The sequence below is a fragment of the Fusarium musae genome, chromosome 5, assembly GCF_019915245.1.
Source record: "Fusarium musae strain F31 chromosome 5, whole genome shotgun sequence".
Taxonomy (NCBI): domain Eukaryota; kingdom Fungi; phylum Ascomycota; class Sordariomycetes; order Hypocreales; family Nectriaceae; genus Fusarium; species Fusarium musae.
The window spans coordinates 461,756-485,135 of record NC_058391.1 but is presented as its reverse complement, the minus strand read 5'-3'; the positions used below and the strand labels follow the sequence as shown (position 1 = coordinate 485,135).

General features: G+C 49.4%; 10 protein-coding genes across 10 annotated transcripts; 6 read left to right on the top strand and 4 right to left on the bottom strand.

The window, feature by feature from the left end:
- Nucleotides 1–127: 127 nt before the first annotated feature.
- J7337_006517 (uncharacterized protein) lies at nt 128–1,462 on the bottom strand (the record flags this gene model as incomplete). The annotated part of the gene is made up of 3 exons (XM_044824179.1): nt 128–863; nt 908–1,350; nt 1,400–1,462. 3 exons carry the CDS (start codon nt 1,460–1,462, stop codon nt 128–130), a joined length of 1,242 nt encoding a protein of 413 aa, XP_044679836.1.
- A 485-nt stretch (nt 1,463–1,947) lies between these two features.
- J7337_006516 (uncharacterized protein) lies at nt 1,948–2,372 on the top strand (the record flags this gene model as incomplete). Its single annotated transcript, XM_044824178.1, has 2 exons — nt 1,948–2,208; nt 2,262–2,372. The coding sequence occupies 2 exons, from the start codon at nt 1,948–1,950 to the stop codon at nt 2,370–2,372; spliced, it is 372 nt and encodes a 123-aa protein (XP_044679835.1).
- Nucleotides 2,373–2,795: 423 nt separating this feature from the next.
- J7337_006515 (uncharacterized protein) lies at nt 2,796–4,342 on the top strand (the record flags this gene model as incomplete). The annotated part of the gene is made up of 3 exons (XM_044824177.1): nt 2,796–2,864; nt 2,911–3,837; nt 3,884–4,342. The coding sequence occupies 3 exons, from the start codon at nt 2,796–2,798 to the stop codon at nt 4,340–4,342; spliced, it is 1,455 nt and encodes a 484-aa protein (XP_044679834.1).
- Nucleotides 4,343–4,896: 554 nt separating this feature from the next.
- Nucleotides 4,897–6,678, bottom strand: J7337_006514 (uncharacterized protein; the record flags this gene model as incomplete). The annotated part of the gene is made up of 5 exons (XM_044824176.1): nt 4,897–4,980; nt 5,035–5,666; nt 5,713–5,929; nt 5,976–6,251; nt 6,298–6,678. The coding sequence occupies 5 exons, from the start codon at nt 6,676–6,678 to the stop codon at nt 4,897–4,899; spliced, it is 1,590 nt and encodes a 529-aa protein (XP_044679833.1).
- A 7,036-nt stretch (nt 6,679–13,714) lies between these two features.
- J7337_006513 (uncharacterized protein) lies at nt 13,715–14,245 on the top strand (the record flags this gene model as incomplete). The annotated part of the gene is made up of 2 exons (XM_044824175.1): nt 13,715–13,852; nt 13,901–14,245. 2 exons carry the CDS (start codon nt 13,715–13,717, stop codon nt 14,243–14,245), a joined length of 483 nt encoding a protein of 160 aa, XP_044679832.1.
- A 965-nt stretch (nt 14,246–15,210) lies between these two features.
- J7337_006512 (uncharacterized protein) lies at nt 15,211–16,407 on the top strand (the record flags this gene model as incomplete). The annotated part of the gene is made up of 2 exons (XM_044824174.1): nt 15,211–16,016; nt 16,050–16,407. 2 exons carry the CDS (start codon nt 15,211–15,213, stop codon nt 16,405–16,407), a joined length of 1,164 nt encoding a protein of 387 aa, XP_044679831.1.
- Nucleotides 16,408–16,492: 85 nt separating this feature from the next.
- On the bottom strand, nt 16,493–18,064 carry J7337_006511 (uncharacterized protein; the record flags this gene model as incomplete). Its single annotated transcript, XM_044824173.1, has 1 exon — nt 16,493–18,064. The coding sequence occupies one exon, from the start codon at nt 18,062–18,064 to the stop codon at nt 16,493–16,495; it is 1,572 nt and encodes a 523-aa protein (XP_044679830.1).
- An 834-nt stretch (nt 18,065–18,898) lies between these two features.
- Nucleotides 18,899–19,147, top strand: J7337_006510 (uncharacterized protein; the record flags this gene model as incomplete). Its single annotated transcript, XM_044824172.1, is given in 2 exon segments — nt 18,899–18,908; nt 18,924–19,147. 2 exon segments carry the CDS (start codon nt 18,899–18,901, stop codon nt 19,145–19,147), a joined length of 234 nt encoding a protein of 77 aa, XP_044679829.1.
- A 1,022-nt stretch (nt 19,148–20,169) lies between these two features.
- On the bottom strand, nt 20,170–21,472 carry FAL1 (RNA helicase; the record flags this gene model as incomplete). The annotated part of the gene is made up of 3 exons (XM_044824171.1): nt 20,170–20,228; nt 20,277–21,317; nt 21,364–21,472. 3 exons carry the CDS (start codon nt 21,470–21,472, stop codon nt 20,170–20,172), a joined length of 1,209 nt encoding a protein of 402 aa, XP_044679828.1.
- A 304-nt stretch (nt 21,473–21,776) lies between these two features.
- On the top strand, nt 21,777–23,327 carry J7337_006508 (uncharacterized protein; the record flags this gene model as incomplete). The annotated part of the gene is made up of 2 exons (XM_044824170.1): nt 21,777–21,869; nt 21,915–23,327. The coding sequence occupies 2 exons, from the start codon at nt 21,777–21,779 to the stop codon at nt 23,325–23,327; spliced, it is 1,506 nt and encodes a 501-aa protein (XP_044679827.1).
- Between the last annotated feature and the right edge of the window lie 53 nt (nt 23,328–23,380).

Here is a 23,380-nt window from a genome sequence, read left to right as displayed (position 1 = left end):
TACAATTCATTGCGCGTTTCGCATTTTAGCTATCTGTGATTCTATCCATGACCTCTATAAGTCAATGCTAGCATCTGCATATGTTGACCAGTCCGTAAATCAACCTCAACGCCGATTTTTTCCATTTCTAAGTCCACTTGACAACGGCGGTACCTCCCTTCTTGAATTCGGGCATCTCGCCGAGAACCATGCTGCGGTCGGTATGATCCTTGTTGGGGAATGTTGTGGAAAGAACCCACGATCGAGTTCGAGTGTCTGGCGACGCTCCCTGTACGAAACCGTAGACATCGTCGATCGTGTGGGTCGTGTTAAACCGAGCAGGTAGACGTGTGCCATCGGGCATCTGAATTCGAATCATGATTGTAGGCTGCGCATCATCGACGGTTGGAGCATTGGATGACGAGGGAGCGGCGGAAGAAGCAGCAGGGGCGGGAGAAGAGCTTGAGCCCTCAACACCAGGGACGACAGCCCCAAGTCGCTGACCAGAACCACCGAAAGGTCTGTACTTCTTGGGCTGTGGCTGGTATGGTGTGTCGTGCTGGTGAAGCTTGACATCGATGGGCTGGTCATGCTGCACATTCATGAGATGAAGGGGTGCGCGACCGGCTCGGATCAGGGCGAGGTCAGCCTGGTTTGCGGGATCGTCAAATCGGCGAAGGTCACCATCATCGATACTGAAGCCATCTTGCCAGATGTGAAGAACTCGTTCTTGAGGTTCGGCGTTTGAAGAGCGAGATGGGCCGAGGGGATCAGGAATGCTGCGGCTCTCGACACCGTCTCCGCCAAGTGTCTGTCCAGTTCCTCGGAAGCGACTGGGCTCAGAAGGCCCAGCCTCGTTCTCGGCTTCGGGGCGTTGAGCGTTGCTAATCTGTCAGCTAAATTCACCTTCAAATGCTCAGAGACTTACGCTCGGGCCTTGGCGAGAATGTCGCTGATGATCTTCTTGGGACCGCCCTCTTGGTGCGGATCTTGAACAGCCAATCCAGACTTCTCACCACCGGCAAACAGGTTTCCTCGTCCATCATCGTCTTCGCCGTCGAAGTCATCATCATCGTCATCACCGTGATCGTGTTGGTGGGATGAGCTACCGAGAGATCCTAGAGTAGCAATCCCCCTCTTTCTCTGTTGTGATGCGGCAGGTTTGCGGGCAGGTTGGCTGCTGCGAGCAGCTTCTGGAGCTGGTCGACCGTCGAGGGTCCGAGGCCCGGTGTAATTGTCTGGAGCGGAAGCGGCAGCGGCAGCGGCAGGGGGAGCTGTGGATGTGTCGCGGTTGTCATCTTCGGCGTCACGGAACCAAGCATTGCTGGCCTCGGCGAGATCCCAGTTGTGGGCTTCGAGATACTGTCTGGCCTTGAGCGCGTTAGCTGGAGTATTCAGTGTTAGTAAGAGAGATGCGAACCTCTTCAGGGCTTGCGCCGCTCAGGCCTGCAAACTCCACGATCTGGGCTTCGTGGTCTGCCATGTTGACGATTGAAGGCGGGGTAGTAGAAATGTGTATAGATCAAGTTTTCAGAAGTCGTAGATTTATGAGGAGTGTCGATAAATTTGGACGTGATTGAGCTTAGATAAAAAAGACACGTGAATCTCAAAGTGTGCTTGTTGAAGAATGAAGGTTCCAGCAACAGGCGGGCAGGCAGGCAGCTTGCTCGTCACCTGTACCTAAGCAGAGGAACCTAGCTCTGGGTTGGTGGCGGTGGGCTCCTTCACCCCACCTTCCTCGACTGAGCCATGACACAAGGCGGGACCCACTCACCACTTCAACCTAGTCCCCGGTCTACAGCCTTACGTAAGGATCTGGGGGAATCAAGCGCGACGGTCGAGAAGCCGAGATCGTCAACAACCTCTTCTTCAGAAGCTAGCTCAAGCCGACAACGACCAACAATCGAGCTTCAGCCCATTTCCTCCTATAGTGTTATCCGAGCGAGCGCTCACATCTCGAAGCCTGCCATGTCCGACGAACACAACCACCTCGCCGAGTCCGGCGTCACATTGCACTCCGACAGCGAACTATACTCTGCAGGCGATGATCTCTCTTCACCTCCCTCGTCAAACTCTCCCGTTATCCTCTATAAGCCCCCTACAGTGTGGTCTTTGATACGGGGAGCTGCTATCAACCTCCTTCTACCCTTTGTTAACGGCATGATGCTTGGATTTGGAGAACTCTTCGCTCATGAGGCTGCTTTTAGGCTGGGATGGGGAGGTACAAAGGTATGCCATACCATGCAGTCCTCAAAACTATCAACCCTTACTCATAAATCCAGGTCTTCCCCCTCTCACGAAGAAGAGTTCACCCTATCGGACCTGGTATCGAGCTTCGAGAAAAGTCATATGCTCCTCGCCCTTCGCTGGACGATTTTGCAAGCCTGGAGTAAACTGTCGGAACCCCTTCACCTTACGGATTCTTACCCATCACACCAAAGACACACTCATCGCTATGAAATATCTACGAAAAGAGCAAGGACGGATGAATGCATATCATGTTAAATAATTTGAGATTATATATTAGACAGGAACATGGATTGTGGCGTTTCGTTGCAACGGTGGTTCAAAATGTAAAAAATCACTCATTCGAACGCAAGCAACGTCAATGACAACCACTCGACTCAATCTCTCAACTCTAATTACTCCCAATCGACAGGCCGAGGCCTAATGACAAGGTGATTCGGAGATCATCGGCGGCGGACTATCGCGAACCCGACATTTACCCGCCGGTCCCGGAAAACCAAACCTCCAAAAAATTCCCAGCAACATCGCGCAACTTGTTGTCCGACCCATCCCACTTCATCACCGCCGCAATGCTTCCCAGCCGAGGAATTGTGCGCTCTTTGCCTTCGGGCGCTTTCCAGAGGCCATGTGGTCCTTCTGTGCGTTTATCTCTGACCAATTATTAGACCACACTGACAATTGTAGATGTCGAGGACCCTGGGTAGAAAATTCGATGCTCGACAGTTCGGCACGGTGATGAAGAGCGCTCGCACACCTCTTACGGCTGGGACAAGAGTCGGTGTCAGGAACATTGCTGCGCCTGTTGTTTTGGGGGGAATTGCTTCGTCAAGGCAGCTCTCACTATGGGGTTATAACATCTATGGAAAGAAGAAGACAGAAGAGCCCGCTGTTGAAGCCGTCACAACGCCAGAAGCTCCCACTCCTCCCGAGACTATCGATCCTACACCCATTAACGAAGCTCCTACTCCTGCCGCCGACAAGCTCGCAGATGTGACACAGTCTGCTGAACCTTCTTCCGTTCTGCCCTCCGAATTCGACCTCGAAAGCATTGCCGACCTCGCCAACCCCAGCATCCTCACCATGCCCGAGAACATCGGTTTCCTGAAGGAGATTGGCCTCGATTACGGCTGGGGTCCTACATCCGTCATGCAATGGCTTCTCGAGCACGTTCATGTCTATACCGGTCTGGGATGGGGTGGCTCAATTGTCGCAACAGCCCTCTTATTACGTGTCATCATGATCTACCCTCAACTTCGTAGTGTCAAGTTCAGCGCTGCTACGGCCAAGATGAAGGCGGATCCTCGTTCTCAGGAAAGTCTGGAACTATTGAAGAAGGGCTACCAAACAGGTGACCGGGAGATGATTCAAAAGGGACAGTTTATCGGCAACATGGTCCGAAAGGAATACGGCACCGAGATCAAGAACATGTTCTGGGCTTTTGTCCAGATTCCCTTCAGTTTCGGTCTGTTCCGAGTCATCAACGGCATGATTCACATCCCAGTTCCTTCTATGGAGGACGCTGGCTGGGCATGGTTCGCCGACCTTACGGTTGCCGATCCCTTTTACACCCTCCCTATTGCTGGTACCGTTCTCTTGGTCGGCACCCTGAAGGTAAGATTCCCTACCTCTATATGAGATTCTATCTAACATCAATTAGCTCAACTCTAAATACACACCCCCTGAGCAAAAGGCCATGATGCAGAACATGGTCTACGTCATGAGCGCAGTCACTCTAATCGCTACAAGCTTCCTCGGCGCTGGCGTCAACCTCATGATGGTTACCACCGGAGCTGCCACATGCGTCACAGCCGCCATCCTCAACAACGAGTCCGTCCGTCGCGCCCTCGACCTTCCCATCCCCAAGATCGTGGAGCCCGTCTACAAGCCTCCCCGCGTCACCCAGGCCAAGGGTTTCGAGGGCATTCGTGAGCGTCTCACCGACAACCTCGACAATATGAAGAAGAGCGTCTCCGACTCAGTCGGCAACATGACAAATCAGTACAGCGGCACCGCTGAGGAGCGAGCTGAGAAGGCGAGAAAGGAGCAGATTCAGAAGCTTGAGAACATGCGACGAAAGTTGGAGCGTGATGAGTTTGAGAAGAAGTACAAGCGATGAGCAAGTTGTATCACAAATAACTGTAAAATAAGGATAAATCTTGTACACTGTTTCAACTGGATCAGGCATTGTATAATAGGCATTGGAGGGGCGACATGATACCGCGGGGACTTTTGCATGACTGGATATAAAAGTGTCTGCATGTATCTATCGATGTAATAGAAACAACTATCCCAACTAATTGTTCAACTCAATAAATTAAGCGATAAACGCCTTTAACGACGTGGCTTTACTTGTGTCTCAATTATAAAACTAGGCAAACCCTCTGCCAAGGATTTCTTTTCCGCCCTACAGCTCCCTTTTGCCCATTCCATCCATTTCAATTCATCTTGCTTGTGTCTGTAATAAAATAAAACCCGCTACCCTTTTTGCTGCATACGGCAAAAAGAGTACAAAAAACACATCTTCTGGTTTTAATTTGAATAAATGCTTTGAATGCGAGTTTAAAAAAAGAAACTTTCAAGCTTCACGCTCTATTTCCCCCCTCCCGTAATGTTTCATTTCAGTTAATACATCCAAGAAGGGCATATGTTGATTATAAACAGCGCCTTTGTTTAGAATACGGTGCCGTCGCTCTCGATAAGGATCGGGGGCTCCTTGGTATTAGGTCTGTTGATCTCAGCAATCTCGCGGCCGCCCTGGGATGAGTTAGTGCTGTTTCGGGGCATGTTGTTTGGTGGGATAAAACTTACCCTCCAGCTACCGGCCTCTAGCAACTGTGCCAAAGTCAATTCATTTCCACCCAGCTCTGGCTTCAGCGCCTTGTTGACCTCGACGCACAGCATATCGAGGAACCCGACTGTGACACCTCTCCACTCAACGATGACATCGTCACTGGGCTCAAACATGGGTGCCACCTCGACGCCCTTGGCGCCTGTCCGTTGTACCCACTCGTTGTAGTTCTGAAGACCCCTCTCCAAATCATCCTTTCTCAAGTTCAAGACACCCATATCGACGAAAAGACCACCGTTTCGATACTCGGGCAGACCAGTAAGCAATTCTGTTCCGGCAAAGTGCATCTTGAGGAGTTGTTGCATCGGTTGCATGAGTGAGTAGGTGAGCCATTGGGTGAGCTTGTGGAAAGGAAGAATAGATTCCCAAGCAGCGGCGTTTGAGCTGTTGGGGAAAGCGGAAACCTTGGGAGATGTGCCAGGTTGAGGCATAGCCTGGCAGGGCCAAGCGTCGCCGAGAGAGACACCGTTGATCGCGGTTCGGTTTGCGGGCCAGATGGGAGCGAGACCGGTCATTAGGACGTTCCACAGGACGGGCAGGGGAACGATAAGCATAGACGAAGCTTGTGTTGAGGGGTGGCCGAGGAGATGGTCTAAAAAAGATTAGCTTTGTCACGGGAGACAGTTAAAGTTACATACCGATTAAGCATCCAGGGCGACCCTCAAAGCCCCAGAAATCGTCCTTAGCGGCTAAAGCTTCTCCCAGGCGGACCAGGAGATCGGTGCGACCCTGAATACCACCCATTTCATTGCCAGGTTTTGATTGAAGACCAGCAGCGAGCTTCTCGACGGTGAGATTCTTGAGACCATCCTTGTCGACCTGGAATTTGTTGTTGGGGTTTCCAGAAAACAATCCCTGCCGATATTAGCATCTTGTAATGCGACAGAAAATCTGTACTCACACTCTTGAACATCTCCAAGCTGGCAACTGCGATACCCTCTGATCTTCTGTACACGCGACCATTCTCATTACTCTTGTATTGCCAGGAAGTGCCAGCGCCCGCATCTAGAAGAACGCTGACTAGGAAAAGGTCGATCAAACGTCGGCATCGCTCTGTGTTATCCACATTGGTGGGCCAGGTGGAAAGAAGCTGGGCAATGCGATCTCGACCTCCGACAGCAAAGTGCTGGTATCTGCCATGGCCAGGAATGCTGAGGAAGGGTGCATCATAGTCTCGCTACAAGCTGTTAGCTAGAAAATTGGCGATTTTTGTTGTTACTCACCTTGATAATTCCAGTAACAAAAGTAACCACATCAGGAAACTTGCCCATATCTACATCGAAATGCTTCAACTCATTGCGCAGCGCCTTGTCAGTGACAATCTTGCTTCGCTCTCTCACAGCACCAAGACTTCGCAAGTAACCAGCAGGGTCGAGCTGAGGGTCCGGAGGTCGAGGGAGATCGATCTTTGGGAGTTTGACTGGAGACATTGGGCCACCGGGGGATGTACTGGTAGCTGAAGTTCGATTGAGGGGGTTGCGGTTGGCGCCAGGAGCAGGAGATCTCAAGCTCGAAGAATGCGAGTTTACGCTCACATTGGATTGGGAGGTGTTGATGGCCTGGTCGCCCTTTGGCGTCTTGTCTTTACGAGAAAACAGGCCCATCTTGACGGGCTTGTCGGAAATAACGGTTACACAGTTGTTGTACAGAATCGAGGGAATTCGAGTTTGTTGTATGTAGAAACTGATTCTGGGCTGATAGAGAGACCAGACGAGAAAGCTGAGGCTTCGGGGAGGTGGGGCCTCTAAGAGCGATGGACTGAACTGGAACTGGACTGGAGGGGAAGGGTCCGTGAGTTGGAGTGGGAGTGGGCGCGCAGTCAATCAAGTCAGAGGCGGACGGAAGAGGGTTGAGAGAGGGACGAGCGTCTGCGGTGCGTCTGCGTCTTGGTCGTAGGTACGTCGAGGATCGGAACGAAGCGAGAAATGATTCGATGGCTACAGCGCGGGATGCGTGGGCGTTGACCTCGTGTCTTTGATGCAGGGGAGCAAGCAATTGAGATCTGACAGGACCTGAATCAGCGTCTAACAAGTCTCTTTTCTGCTGCAGAAGCAAAAAAAGATAGAAAAAAGCTATAAACGACAAAAGCAGAAACGGTAGACAAGAGGGAAGGGGATGGGGGTAGGAAGACGGGGCACGGCGCTTTTGAGGAACCCAATGAACCCAAGAGCCAGACAGAAACAGAACCAGAGCCAGAGCCAGAGCCAGCAAGAACTAACAAGCCCAAAAGGTCGAGTGAAGTGAACTGACTGACTGACCAGGGGAGGCCCAGGCATCTCGGAACAGATGAGCAGAGGCAGTCAAAGTGTATCCACACCGGTACAAGGACCCTACCAGTGTCGAGCGAGTGGGAGAAAAAGAGGCGTCAGGGGTGGGAGACCCTCGACTCCTCTGCGGGGATTCGGGGGCTTGAAGGCTTGGAGCTAGACCCAACAGTGGCCTAAGCAATGGGCGAGTTGGAGGTGACCGAGCGTCGTTCGGGGCCCCTGAGTCCGTCGGCGATCGCGCAGGGTACAGGGGATCAGCAGGGATGGTTTAGAAGGATGCTCTGCCTAGCACTGCACCACAGTTAGTGGTCTCGCTGGCGGTTTTGGGGCCTTGTACTGGTGAAATTCGACGGGACGGTTGCTGAGCTTGCTTAGGTCAACGGGTCTCACGAGTCAAAGGTTTCTGGCGTATCTGCGATTTCTCGGCGTGAAATTGACCTCTGCGGATTGTTCGCCGAGCCGCAACTTTCTGGACCTTGGTCGTTGTTGATGATCTTGCTAGGTTCAAAACTGGGGAACAGTTATGAAGCGGCTCCGTTCATGTCGATTACCTCATGAATCGCGAAAATGCTCTTGGCGACACGGTCAAGCATTTTATGATGCAATAGCGTGTCTTGTAGAACGAGGCTGATTCGGGTTTGGCTTTCAAGGTATGGAGGTGAAGAAGAGGATAGTGTCCTGTAAAGAAGAACCCTGGCTGCAGCTGCAGAATGGATGGGATGTGTGATGCTAAGTGACAGCCTTGCTAACGTTAGAATTGCCAAACTCAGCTAGGTAGGCAGACTAACTAAGCTATTGGAGACGGCTCGTCTTGATTGACGGCGAGCCACAAGACGGAAATGAGATGGACGCAACGAGTCATGAAAAGATTCATGACAGCCTGCTAAGCGCCCGGTGCATTTGCATAACGTCGATGTTAGTGGGTGACGGACTGTCCAAGATCAAGCACTAACAAGGCGGACTTGAAGAGAGAAAAGTGTTGAGGCCGAGCACAATTAATCGACATTCGACAATCAATCATCAATCACTCACTGTATGAATTGAAATCTCGAAATAACCGCCCGGGAAGAGGATCGGCGCGAAGCGAAACAAGAAATAGTCAACAATCAAGTCGAATTGCATGTAGAGTGAGACATTCTGGAATGACAATCGCGCGTACGGGCTCAGACGAGATCAACTCCACAATGAAGCGATAGAAGCAGCTAAAAAAGAAAAGAAAAAGAAAACGAAAAGAGAAAAGGTTCTCTCAACTGGCGGCAGGCTACCAATTCGGCAACGGGCATCGTATCCCCAGGCAAAAGCGTGCCTTTGTATTGGCGGTTTACGATAAACAACGCTAATCGGTCGGGACGTCAAGCGAAAAGAGGAAAGTGGCTTTTTTTTTGCTTCGAGAAAAAAGAAATGACTGACTTGACAAGCGGCAGAGACTGGTCGAATGAAAAGGGTATGCCAAGAGGGAAATGTTGGAGAAGAAAAGAGGAAAAAGTAAAGAAAAAGCAAGCCAGTCAATTAGTGGTGTTTCGATATCGAAAGATGTCGAGGAAGGACCTACGTTACCCATTAATTAGACATGACTTTCTGTTGCTGAGATGAGACACGAGGCAAACGAGTTATCAATCTGTGTTTGCTTCACCAATTGATTCCATTATTACTCTGTACGAAGTACAAGCCTCATTCGACTCTGTACCGATATTCATCTTCTTTCGGTCCCCCACTTCAATCTTACAGCACATGGCAAGGGACGGAACCGCACGTGGCATCAGAGATAGCCACGGTCCGGAGAACTATTGAACCTTTGAAGAGCATATGCAATGTGATTGTGATATAAACATCCTCTGATGCAGAACAAGTCAGCTTCAGAGTTCAATGGTGATAGTATAATGACTCGATCAATTGAGCAATTTAGGTCCCTTTCACAACATCCTATTTGGGCATGCTAATGTTGCTAGATTTCCGAGTCAGCCTCAATCCCACCCACCCAAAGTCACTCTCTTTAACTCCTGCTGTCAAGCCCTGCGATTTTCTATGCAAGTCGCCCAGGCACAATCACACTGTCACATTTGAACCCTTGTTCTTCCCCGGTGCATGATCCCTGTAAGATATCCAGGTATCCGTACGTTTTCTACACATCTCTACGGAGTAGACTCTCTTCTCAAGCATCTGTCTTTCCCTTCGTCCTATCTCAATAAGCTTTGTGTACCTACTCGCTATTCACACACTGCGCTGACTCGAGTACCAGCGACACCTTCTCAATGATCCACTAGCTCTTGTCGATCCCGTCTTCGAGATGCAAGCCAGGATCTTTGTGCAGATTGTCCAGTTCGCTGATCTACCAGAGCATTGACCACGCACCACGGCCCAGTGACAACCGCGCGCGTGGGTGGGCAGCAGGGCAAGGCATTCATTATTCGCTTTCCCAATAGCTTACGGTCGGCCTGCCCTCTTTGGTCCCAAAAGGAACACCGGGGCTTACGCTTGACAAGGGAGAGACAATTTACACTGGTAAACCACCCGGGACTAGTGAGCACAAGTCAGGGGTAACCTACTACACCTCGATCACAGTGACAGAATAAGCCTTACGAGAAACCTACTAATCTTATGACATTTTCCCAAGATTAGGATAACTTGCACCCGTACTTTTGTCAGCCAGGATCAAGGTCCCAAGTTTCTGACCTCCCCTGGATTGGGATTGCATGCTCATAACGGCTTCTTCTTTCCATCAAGCTTCTGCTGACTCTCCCCCATGAGTTGCACTCCTGTGTCTATTGGTCGCCTGATGATAATAGCGTGGGCTATTAAGAGTCTGTGCGAGCATGTCTTTTAATGTTGTGCATCGTCAATCCACGCCTCACCCGCACGCACGAGCTTGATGGTTTGTTAGTGACGTTACTTTCCACAGCACAACTTTATTTAAACAAGATCAGAGTTTAAGCATGAATAATGAACAGAACTGCTCTCTCGCAGCTTATCAACTCTTCCCAAGTTCTCCCCAAAGTCTCGCATTATCGTCGATCTAATCGATGAGGATCCACAGCTTCGACCCGACAGGCAAAAGAACCTTTCCTCACAGCAATAACAAGACAAAAAACAGAAGCTTGGTACCAAGAATGGCTCTGACCCTTGATATCATCGGGCCGGATCGTCTTCCCCCGGCGGACCCAAGCCAAATATGGTGCTTCACCGGGGGGTTATTCCGACTGCTCTTTTGGATCCCAGTCGGTTCTGTTCCTGGCTAAACGAAGCGGAACCAGTCAACCGCAGTCCAGAGAAGCCAAGGTTGCAGCGAGATTAGGGGGGATGGAATTTTGGAAATGGAAGCTCGGGAGAAGGGCTCACGAATGTGATGGCTCATGTGGAAAAGTACCGCCTTTCTGGATAGCATTCCAGTCGGCGGACAATATTAGCGACCCGAGAAACTCTCCAACGTCCAAGGCCAAGTTAACTTATTCAGGAGATCTTTAAGCGATTCCACGCTAACTAATGAATTGGGTCTTGGTAATGCACTCAATCTTGCATATCCATTCCGCACCATTTTTACGATTGTCTCAATTCGGACGAAAGGGTGCCACGAACTTGGCCGATAACTATCTACAGTACCCAATGGCCGATGTTAACGGTACATCCCCAATATCTCAGTAGCATTTTGCGTTGTTTTTTCATCACTGCTCATTTACCAGCTTTCACAAATCCCATGTCTCCCCAATAAAACAAAACCCTGCCACCGGGAATCTTCCCCGAACGCTCCCTCGGTTCCGTCATTTCATTTCCAGTTTCTCGTTAACAACGCCCTTTTTCACCATCCCACATGGCAACCTTTCCCTCTTTGCTCACCCAGCAGGTAAACTCTCATTCAGCCTTTACTGGATATTGACCATGTGCGTGGCGTCGGGCTTCCTGTATTAGGTTCAGCTAGGCTTGTCCTAGATACAAATCCGTGTCTGTGCCGTGCCCCAGACTCTGGACGGTTTTTGTCTTGCATGACTCTTGCGCTTTGATCTCCAGTTCATGCTGTGATGACCTGATTCTTATCCTTATCCCACTGCCAGGACCATCTATGTGCCCGAGTTGAGAACATGTGAAGGCTGGCCGAGAGAACAAGCGATCGAGATGACAGAGAGATACCAAAAAGAATACACCTTTTTTCAGGGTTCGCGAGGCAGCAGTAGATTCCCCTGTCATTACCACGTTTTACCACACTCTGGGGACTCTTTGACGCCGCAGAAGTGCATAAATCCCATCAACCCATCCCATGCATCTCCCCAAAAGAACCCATATCCGAATATCATCCAACACACACGCCCATCTGCACCATCTCCCACTTCCCGTCCCTAGACCCAACGACTTTTTCTTCGAGAACAACTCGCCAGGGGCAATCCCGGACCGTTTCAGCCATGGCCAGAAACAGACCTTCCCTCCGAAGATCCCCTTCGCTTCGTTGACCAGAGAGCCGGTAACCTAGACTGTTCTCGTCATTTAAACTTTCTCGCTTGGGTTTCAGAATACGGGTTTTGTCCTGATTAACGGCGGAGTTTTTTTTTTGGGTGGGCGTGTTTGGCGGCAGGAGAGCAGCAGAAAACGGTAGCTGACTCGCTTGGGGATGACGATTCATTGCCTGAAACGCACTTGGAATGACATGCTGGCGATGAGATAGATCGAAGCTTGTCTGTTTCTGGGTGAGGTTGGGCTGAAACTGAGGTTCTTTTTTGAGTGGTGATAGTTCCGATGAGATTTAGTCTGGATGAACATGAATCGAGGATGATCGTTACGTCAACGATATAATAGGAGATATCGCAAGTGTCCAAAGTTGTCCAGTGCTTGCGCCTCGAGGACCAAGTTGGTGAAAGAATGCGAGCCTAAGGATACTCAGCGCCTGGTGCCTAACAGCATGAATGCTAAGCTTTGTCTCATCAGCAGCCACAAGCGGTTGAGAAGCTGAGCTCCTCGGAGGTGCTCATCCAGGGACACTCAACTGAAGATGGATTCAAGCGGCGTCTATATCTGAAACCACCTACCTTTGAGTTTATGCACTGATAACTGCCCACGGTCTCTCAGCCTTATTCATGCCTTACACTAGTTCAGCTGAGACAGCATGATAAGAGCGTCACAACAGTAACAAGGCATAAACGTTCAGTTGTGGCATTCATATTAAGTTCTCATTCACAAGTGATGAGTGTAACGTTTGCTTGTCGGCAATGGGTTGCGGATAGAATGATTTGTGACTGTAGTGAACTGCCGAGTTGTTGCAACGAGCCGTGTTTGACGTTGCGTTTAAGCTCATGGATCATCAAACGTCCTGCCGCGTGTATAAGTCATGTTACTTGACGATATGTCCATTGGACAGGGTCCAGGTGGAACTGAGAGAAGGGTAATCATGGGAATAAGTGTAATCTGCGGACATGACCTTTAAATTCGGGCTCCACTGGGAATGCCTTATTGTTACTTTATATGAACCTAGAAATAGAACTGAAGGTGTCCTTCTTAATATGAATCTTGACCCGGTTCATATATGGTGCTAGAATATGCTTCCAGTCACAGTGTTCTTAGAATTGAGACATGGAGAGAGACTGTTTAGCACGCAACAATAACCTTAAGCTTACTCCGTCTAAAAGTTCGCAAATGATTCAGAGATAAAAGACAGATCTCAGCAGTAACCTAATACATACATCCGTGGCTAGTTCCCTTAATTTTCTCGTATTATCTAGCCTGTTGGAGTGGCTTGCTACGACGACGTGTCTCGGGTAGGTTCTGAATAACCTCATCGCCTTAGGCTTGGTCGAGAAAGAATTAGCCGTGCTACAATTTCGGTCCTCAGAATAAATGTAATTGGCAGACCGTTTGTGTGTGTTTTTACAGCTCGCTGAGTAGGCTGTGTCCTCTGGGCTTCTGAGTGTGATGTATGAGACAGAATGCTGCAGGTCTCATTGGCTGCAAACCACACCAATACGCAGCTTTCAGCTGATGTTGGTCACGCTCTTTTCTTGAGCAATTCACCCAAGGAACTCGCAGTAAACTCTGGACTATACAGAGACCGTATGAAATTGAGCTTCGCGGCAGGGCGTGTTGTCAAGCCTTCTTCTCTTAATCGCTAAATACATACATTCTATCGAATAGAATGGAGGAGTTGGCCCCCATCTCCAATTGAATGCCATCACTCGTCATCTTCTGCTTTCAGCCTCACTGTCTTACCTAGGTGGCACTTTCCCAACTACCAAGGCACATCAGCACAGCCTCATCAGGCTGTCAATCCGATCAGTGCCGTCCGACTTCTCAAATCTTCCTCCATTTGCGCCCGAATCATCTTGAGCTCGAACTACACGCATCATTTACGAAAAAGCTACGTCACGTTCATCGCTTTCTGCACACACTCTCCGCGATGTCGGGCCTTGAGATTCTTGGAGCGATTGCGAGCTCTATCGCTCTGGTGCAAGCCGTCCAAGGGACGCTCAAAGCTATCGACTTTCTACGCCAAAACTCTGATATGAAGGGGGAATGCAACAAACTGAGGAAAGAAGTAGGTTGAAGGAATTAATGTTGAAATACCTTGTGCTGAAAATGGTAGATACTCATGATCGACTGCTTCATCATGCAGGCCAGAGAACAGACAGATCCCATGATACCAGCGCAACGTCTCATTGGATCTCCAGAACATCCACTAGTCTCCTTGACAACACAGGAGCTCGAAGAAATATCAGAGGAGCTTAATGAGATTGTAGAGAAGTACTCACGCTCTCGCAAAGTCCACGACCCGAAGAGATACACGGACAAGGTCAGGTGGTTATCAGATGCAAGCAAGATCGAGGAGCTTCGAGAACGGGCTCAGGCTACTAAGTCTAATCTGCACATGGCCATCACGTTTAGGGTTTCTTCTATGGTAGATAGGGGAAATGTGCGACAAGAAGTGTGAGTTCTCATGGTGTCGTCTGTCGTCTAAACTGACGCCTTGGCAGTCTCTTTCACCGTGTTACACAACAGTTGACTTACTATGCGCAAGCGACTCATAATATCTCTCAAGAATTACCCAAGCTACTCCAAGGACCACGGCCCAAGCCGGAAAGTTCAACCATGGGCCTAAAACCCGGGACGCAAAGCACAACAATACACGAGCCTGTTCCATCAGCAAGGGAAGAGAACAGGTCTACTGAGATCTCGGGAGCTTCCTTGACAAATGATACCGATCATGACGTTACTGTAATGAAAGAGGAGAGCTTTGTTAGTGTGACATCCATCCAACCCCTCGGCACTCGTTCATGTGGCTCGAAATGCAAATGTCAGTGTCATCGAGGACGACGAGACCACACGGGTGCATGGATGGGCTCTCTTCTTTATTCATGGCTCATTCGATATGATAAGACAGACAACGACTGTCGAAATAGATGCAGGTGCAAGTCCGGCGTTGAGTTCGAATTTCGACTTCCAGGCTGGCTTTGGGCAGGTGTCCTTTCATTTCAGGTATTCCGAGCACCCAATATTAGCTTCTCCTTGCGCCTATCAAGGGTTCTTGAATCAGACGACGATTTATGGACCACGATGTCAAACCCATCCTTATTAGAAACCCGCATTAGAGAAGGACTTGTATACTTTCCAGATGACATAACTGGAATTGGGTTGCCATTGTTATCGGTAAGTAAAGCAGACGTACAATAGCGTGACAAGTTTGTTGATGAGGTTTCTAGATAGCATTGTATAACCAGAGTTCGGAATGCGTAGAAATTCTTCTCGAGTTTTGGGGAAATATATTGCTAAGTCAGGGGCTTTCCAGGTTCGTCCTGCTCAAGCAAGAAGAGCATACGATGGTGTCACTTACTGATGCTGGCCAGGAACATCGGATATCATCTTAAATCATATTATACTGGTGGCATCAACCCTAGAATGGACATGGCGATAGACAAAAGCTTATCTTTTGTAGAAGACTGGGACGCTGTGAGCACAACTAAAGTTCACATAGCCGCTGCAGGAGGAGGAGGAGTGCTGGACGCACTGCGGGAGCAACCTTGGGCCATTGACGAGCTCGACGAACATGGAGAGGCCCCAATCCACGTCGCAGTTGGCAGTAACAACTTTGAAGGACTCGAGCAACTGATGGCGGCCAAGGCTGACGTCAACCGGCAAACTTCCTTGGGCTATACCCCCCTCATGACAGCAGCCTCCGACGAGAACGACACAATGTTGCAGAGACTTTTAGGGCATAGCGAGTGCCGGAAGGGCATTAATCAAGTCAATATCCAAGGTACAACTGCGCTACACTCTGCTGTCGAATCAGGGTCCCTAGCCTGTGTCAGACTGCTACTCGATGCTGGAGCGCTTGCAACAAAGACCGATGAATATGGTAGAACTCCAATGTCCTACCTTGAGTGGGGAAATCAAGATCAGCAAGAAGCTTACGATACGATAAAACTTCTACAAGATTATGGGGCAGACATCGAATCAAAAGATAACCTTGGTATGACGCCAATCTTGTGGGCATGCCAACAAGGCAATTTTCCGGTCTTCGGGGCTCTTGTTAGGGCAGGGGCATCACTCGGTGCCATCGATTCGAACCGAAATGGAATTATACATATGGCAGCTTTTTCTAACGACTTTGATGTTGTCAATTACCTCGCAGAACAAGATCTTGAGGAAATCGACACACAGCTTCGAAATCTCTCCCAAAATGACAATCCTTTGGGCAGCTTAAGGTGGACTTTGAGAAAATATCATTCACCCTTCAGACCTCTTCTAACTCAAGAGCAACAACAGACCTTCATCAAATTCTATTTCAAATTACTGATACTTGACTTGGAGCGTCACATGTTAACTCTTCGGAGTATTCAAGAAGCAATACAAGACAGAGACTCAGAGGCCACAACAGAACTCCTCGATATACTGATCAAGAGTAATGAGGCCAGTTTTCGGCAAGAACTTGTTGGCTGGTATAGAGGACTGAAGTTTTATGTTTTGGATAGTCAGTGGGATAAGTTGAGCGAGGCCATATATGAGGAATACGAAGAGATTTCGGAAAAGACTGAAAGAGCGGCGATTGCGAGAGGGAAAACATTAACGGATCCTGAGATGGAGGAATTTTTCTGAGACCAACATGGAAACAATAGGATATCTCATCATTGGGACGCAAAGCAACAGATTGTGTATACCTTGAAAGTTGACTATCTACAAATCATTTTTTCTCTGTGAGTTCCTCCGTCCTCGTCTGTTGATCATCTCCCTGGCCGTAGAGGACATGATCAGACAGGTCTTCAATCTTCAAGAAACACTTTCGGCCCTTGATAACCCAGAACCCAAGTCCAATGACCAACATGACTCCAAACACAACAATAGCAAAGTTCATATCTCCGATGGCTGGGTTTGGTGACCCCGGGAAGAAGAAGAATACAGTCGTGATGACGGTGTAGATGATGGAAATAATGTTGAGTGCTGGTCCAAATCTTCCAAGACCAAACTCTCCTCCCGCGGGTAACTTATCGCGACCAACGGCCATCAAGACAGCGATAGGGATGGCGTATGAGATTGTCAGAGCGATAGTGCTGACACTCAAGATTGCTGAAAGGGTGGTGCTCGAGAAGAAGTACAAGAATCCAAGGATGTTGATAAAAGCTCCTTGGAGGATCAGAGAGCGTGCAGGGACTTGCCAGTAGGGGTCAACATAGGCAAAGTAATCGCCATATGGTAGACCTCGATCACGAGCAAAACTCCATGTCAGTCTCGAAGCTGAAGTCAGGATCGACACACCCTGACCGAACCCGTTGAAAGTGAAGAGCGCGATCAACACTGCACCTCCTTTGAGGCCAACGACATTCTGAACGACCTCAATAAAGGGGAATCCAGAGGGTGCATCCAAAGTGGTAGCAAGGTCTTGGATGCAGAACAGGCAAGCAACCAAGAAGATGAAGCCTGAAATTGCGCCCATAATAATAGCCAAAACCATTGTTCTCGGGGCATTCCGTCGAGGCGCGGGGATTTCCTCAACCATATGAAGAACAGAATCGTATGCCGTGAGAGCATATGCAGACTGAACAAGTCCAAGGAACCATACAACGCCATCAGCCCAACCCGTTTCATTGATCCAAGTTCCAAAGACGAATTTCGGTGATTGATACTCGAGAGTTGAGTTCGTTCCAACGAGGATAGGAAGGGCGAGACAGAAGGCGATGAAGAGGCCAACGAAGCCAACGGCGACAAAGTTGTTGAACCAGGGGAGGAACCTTTCCGAGCGGCAGCCGACGTAGTTTACAAAGGTAAACAAGAAGTTGATCCCAGTATAGACCAGAAACATGACCCATCCGTTATTCATCCCCGTCCACTCAGGATCAAACATGAGTTTCATCGACAGCACAAACTCCGCCATGAACGCGATCTGCGAAGCAGAAAGGCACCACCACCCAACGACACTGATGAAAGCCGTCAAGTAACTCGCAAACCTCCCCCACGAAGTCTTCCAAAGCTTGCCCACCCACAACGCCTGTCCAAGAGCAGACGGCATACTAGAACACATTTCACCAAGGGACATGGCGATACACACATTGCAGAGTGTGACGAGGACAAGACCCCAGAGACAAGTTACGGGCCCGCCGTTCTGGATACCTGTGGCGAGGGATTGGGCGCAGACGGCCCATGTGCCGAGAATGCAGAAGGCGAGGGATAGCATGCTCAAGGTGCTGAATTTTCGGGAGAGTGCCTGCTCGTGCCCGAGGGCTGCGAGGTCGAGGGCATCGCGTTCGGCCTGGTTCATTTGTGTTGTTTTCTCCATGGTACGCCAGAGCTTGAGTCGATGGTCGGATGAGTGTAGTAGAAGGGTGTGATCATTCTCTGGCAGTGAGCAAAATGAAGCATATAAAAAATGTATATCAGTATGATATTGAAGTCTCTGGTATTGACATTGAACTGATCTTCTACGGGACATCGGCGTCTTATATATCCATCACTTATCTTTTACCCCAGACTCCAATGTTACACCAGCCCGTGCGCTAGGAAACCTCCGCATAGAAACAACGTGCAAAGTATACACCCTTTTCAGTTTAGTGCAGGCGATTCGGTGGGTTTCCAGCTAGAGAATAGATCGCTTCCAGGGTGACTCGGCCGGTTGGTACCTTATCTAACGGCCGCATTACCTCATGGGTTTTTGGAGGGGGAGCTGATAAGGATGGAAGTTGGAGATGTTGGATCTAGAACGAGCCATTGGGGATTGTTATTGGTTGTTAATTTACGAATAGTTAGCTATCGCTTTAACATTCCTAAGAGGGTAATGGGGGACAGAAAAGGGAGGGGCGTCCTCTGCAGAATCTAGGGACTCGGTATTTATTACAGCTTCTTGTTTTCTGAGCCCTTTAGAATGGCTTGTGTAAAATTCCCATTTTGAGGGAACGGTTGAGAATGGAAGCTTTCATCTAACTGTATGCGTTGTGAACTATTGAGAAATAGTCGTGGGAAGAAGTGTCTATTGAACTTTGCTCAAAGAGCTGGGTCTATAAGATGAAGCTGTATTCGCTACCCCAGATTTACCTCCTCAAGCTCCTGCTATTAGTACACACATTAATCTGCTATTCACACCTTGTATAACATCATCATGGCTGATAGTGAGTCTAGCACAGTGGTTGGAAAAGAACAGTACGAAGAAGCACGGAAGAACTGGCTCGACACAGCCAAAGCAGCCCAACAAGCCAAAAACGAAGCCAAGAAAAAGTACAACGAAGCTCGCCCCGGCACAACCTACGTAGAATGGCTCTTGAGACAGGTGCAATACCATCACAAACCCATGTCGAACCTTCGCTCACCCTTGCAAATAGAGTCCCGCATTCACCAGGGCCTACCATGAATTCGGTAAAGCCCAGGTCAGGTTCGACGAGGTTTATCTTGAGTATGATAATGCAGCGGCGCAAGCGTGGATTGATGCGAGGAATGCTGAGAAAAGGAGGGTTTGGAATAGGGATGAGGACGGGACGCCGTTCGTGATCATTCTGCCGGAGAGTATTCCTGGGCTGCCTAAGACTTTGGAGGAGTTGTGGCGGGAGGATCCGAGCAGATATCAGTAAGGCCTTTGGAGAAGTAGGTACAAGTTCGTATTTACGGGCCGAGATTATTGGCATTTGTAAGTCGATGTCAAATTGTGTAAGGATTAGGAAATGTTTTTGACCAGATAATGGATGTTCGTGCATTAGTAGTGTATGCTTCTGAAGGCTAAGTTTGCCGACGTATTGTTGAGGCTGAGCACAGCAGTCCACAGGGCTTATACGTACTGTAGCTAAAACGAACGTCAAGCAATACAGTGTTCCCAGGTATCCTCAAAACACAACCACCTCGCGATAATGTTACAGTTGCAATCTCTTTACCCCGTGGGGAAGATCTCACGATGATCCCCAAAAGCAATCCATCACGTAAAAGAAACAAACTCCATCATCTTGATCGTGATAACAGCAAAAGCATGGACGTTGAAATTGGGCTTCGGCATTGCCCAGGGTCATCATTTCGGCCCACACACGTCAAAGATGGTGCTTGTACGGATTAGGAAACTTCGGGCGACGAGACTGATAAGACGGGATCATTTGTTCTGTATCAATTTTTTGGAATTCTTCTGTTTGACTACATTGTCCCAAAAGTTCAGGGTCCTTTTGATGCCCCCTTTTTCTTCACTTCTTTTTGGCAATCTGGTTTTTGGTTCTCTGCACTTTGAATCTGGTTGGATTAGTCGTGTTCTGAGGATGTGAATGTGAGATGGGCAACCTACTAAGCATAGTACACGGCCCCCTTCCTCCACGCTCTTCACCACGTACTCGACGCGGGTTCTTTACTCTTGGTTTCTGATTGACTGTGCATGTCACTGAGTTACTGACTCTTTGCTTATGCGATGAGGTCGGCAACGTTCATGGGCATCTCGTCGATCTGGGTAGAGTAGTACACTAAAAAGTCAGCTTCATCCACGACCAGACGGTCTTAAGGACACTTACACTCAATGTCTCTCAGGATGCGCACATCTTCGGTAGTAACAAAGTTGATAGCAACACCCTTGCGACCAAACCGACCACTTCGACCGATGCGGTGGATGTAGTTCTCTCGGTTGCTAGGAAGGTCGTAGTTGATAACTAAACTGACCTGCTGAACGTCGATACCACGAGCCCACACATCAGTCGAGATGAGAACGCGGCTGTTACCCTGTCGGAAATCCTGCATGATGCTGTCCCGTTCCTTTTGGGGCATGTCGCCGTGCATGCTGCTGACTGTAAAGTTGGCCTCGCGCATCTTGTCGGTGAGCCAGTCGACCTTGCGTCGGGTGTTGCAGAAGATGACGGCTTGCGTGATGGTGAGGGTGTCGTAGAGATCGCATAGCGTGTCGAATTTCCAGTCCTCCTTCTCCACGGCGATGAAGTACTGCTTGAGACCTTCGAGGGTCAGTTCGTCACGCTTGACGAGGATGCGAACTGGATCGGTCATGAATTTGGTCGTCATGTCGAGAACGTCGTATGGGAGGGTGGCGCTGACGACCACGACTTGGGTAGCAGGGGGCAGGTATCGGTACACATCGTAGATCTGCTCGCGGAATCCCTTGTTAAGAAGCTCGTCGGCCTCATCGAGCACCAGCATCTTGATGTGTCTGGTGCGCAAGTGCCTTCGTCGAATCATGTCGGCCACACGGCCGGGGGTGCCTGAGACAATATGTTGACCGTAGTCGAGCTTGCGGATATCCTCTCCAACGTTTGTGCCTCCAATACAAGCGTGGCATTGCACGTTCATGTAGTCGCCCAGAGCCATAACAACGGACTGAATCTGAGTAGCCAACTCTCGTGTCGGTGACAGAACAAGGGCTTGTGTCTCTCGCACCGCGGTATCGATGACCTGGAGCATACTGATGGAAAAGGTAGCTGTCTTTCCGGTACCAGACTGCGCCTGAGCAATAGTGTCGCGACCCTTGCAGACCTGAACGATCGCTCGAGACTGAACAGCAGAAGGCGATTCGTATCCGTAAGCGTAAATTCCACGAAGCAAGTTCTCTGCCAAAACATTAGCTACATCATAAAACTGGTCGTCACGACATACCCTTCAGCGACATCGATTCGAAAGTAGGATGGACCGTGACCTCCTTGGAGGTGGAAAATTCCATCCTCTCATCGGCCTTTCGGTCAATTCCTCCAGCGCTTTCAGCCATGATTACGTCTGTTGTTGATGAATGTTTGTAAGGTAAAGAATTACGCTTTCGCGATGAAGTTGGGGCTTTTTCTGGGGTCAAAGTTTTGGTCTGCAACTTTTAGAGCAAAGACGTAACATGGAGCGCGCGCCGGATATTCTTCGGTAGGGAATTGCGCGCCTGAACGCCACTGGAACTCGCGACAGGCTCCGTAATTTTTTAAGCATCAAGCTCATCTCAACTTTATCATCTGCATTCATTTGAAGATCATTGTGTTTCCAACTTGTGATACCCGCGGAAGTTTCTGTAGACAATTTTCGCAAAGATGCTCGTTCTCGAAGAACAGCGCTATATCCACGAGGATCTAGAGCGCCTGGAACAAGGTATCGCTGATCGCATTCGCGATGAGCCCAGACATGTGAGTAGCTTGAAACGCTCGACGAAGCGTCCACTGACTTTGCAGATCCGTGATCGCCTCAACAGAGATCATGAGATTTCTCAATTATTAGATCAGATTCAGGTTCAGTCGAAAAACCTCCTCGACATCTACAAAGACGAAAACGGTGTCCGGTCGCAAGAGATTCAGCAGATCGGTACAGGCGACCCTTTTGCGGAGTTCTACAAGCAGCTCAAGGGCGTTCGCGAACATCACGAGAGGTATCCCTACGAGCAAGCAGAGAACTCGGAGCAGCGATATCAGATCAAGAAATCGGATGGGGAGCCGATGCCATCTATTGTCGACTCTCTGTTTTCTGGAGAGGAAGCTTATGGACGATTTTTCGATCTCAACATCTGTCACGAGGCTTACCTCAACCTTCCCAATGTCCGACGACTCACATATTTGCAATACCTCGAGAACTTTGACAACTTTGCACCTGGACATGGTGGAGTCACACGAGCCAACAAATTGACGGATCAGTACTTCAAGTATGTCGGACAACTAGCAGAGTATCTCGAGAGCTTTATGCGACGAACACGGCCGCTGGAAAACGTGGACAAGGTACTTGCGTCGTTTGACCAAGAATTCGAAACGGCATGGGACAAGGATGAGATTCAGGGCTGGGAGAAGGACTCACATTCAACAAACGCCACTGCAAAGGAGACCAGCACAGCAGAAGCCGTATGGTGCGAAGATTGTGAAAAGGAGTTCAAGAACGAAAACGTCTACAAGAACCATCTCACAGGACGAAAACACATCAAGGCGGCAGAGCAGCGAAAACAGCGACAGGAGCAAGACTCGCCAGCCAACGGCGCAACTGGAATCGTCTCAGCGACACGGCTAAAGGAGCGCGCGGTAGCCGAACGAGAGTATAGAGTGAAGCGCCTAGCCAGCGCCATGAGCACCGAGCGAAGCGACACCAGAGTCAACGTTGAGCGCAAGCAAGGCATGACGGAACGCGAGCGCGCCCAAGAACTCGAGAACCTCTTCAACGCCGACGACACACCCCAAGATGCCCAAGACGACGGGGAGGGCGAAGACGAAGACGGCGAGGAGCGAATCTACAACCCTCTCAAACTACCCCTCGCATGGGACGGCAAGCCAATCCCCTTCTGGCTGTACCGCCTTCACGGGCTGGGTGTTGAATTTCCCTGCGAGATCTGCGGAAACTTTGTATACATGGGTCGACGAGCCTTTGACAAGCACTTTAATGAAGCGCGACATATCTACGGTCTTAAGTGTCTGGGCATCACCAATACGACGTTGTTCCGCGATATCACACGCATTGAGGAGGCGATGCAGCTGTGGGAGAAGATTCAGAAGGAGAAGAAGAGGACAAAGGTTGATGAGGGGAGTGTCGTTCAGATGGAGGATGGAGAGGGCAATGTCATGCCTGAGAAGGTGTACTTGGATTTGCAGAAGCAGGGATTGTTGTAGATGTATTTGTATGTATGACAAACTAGGAGACCGGAGTCTCAATAATAATTTGG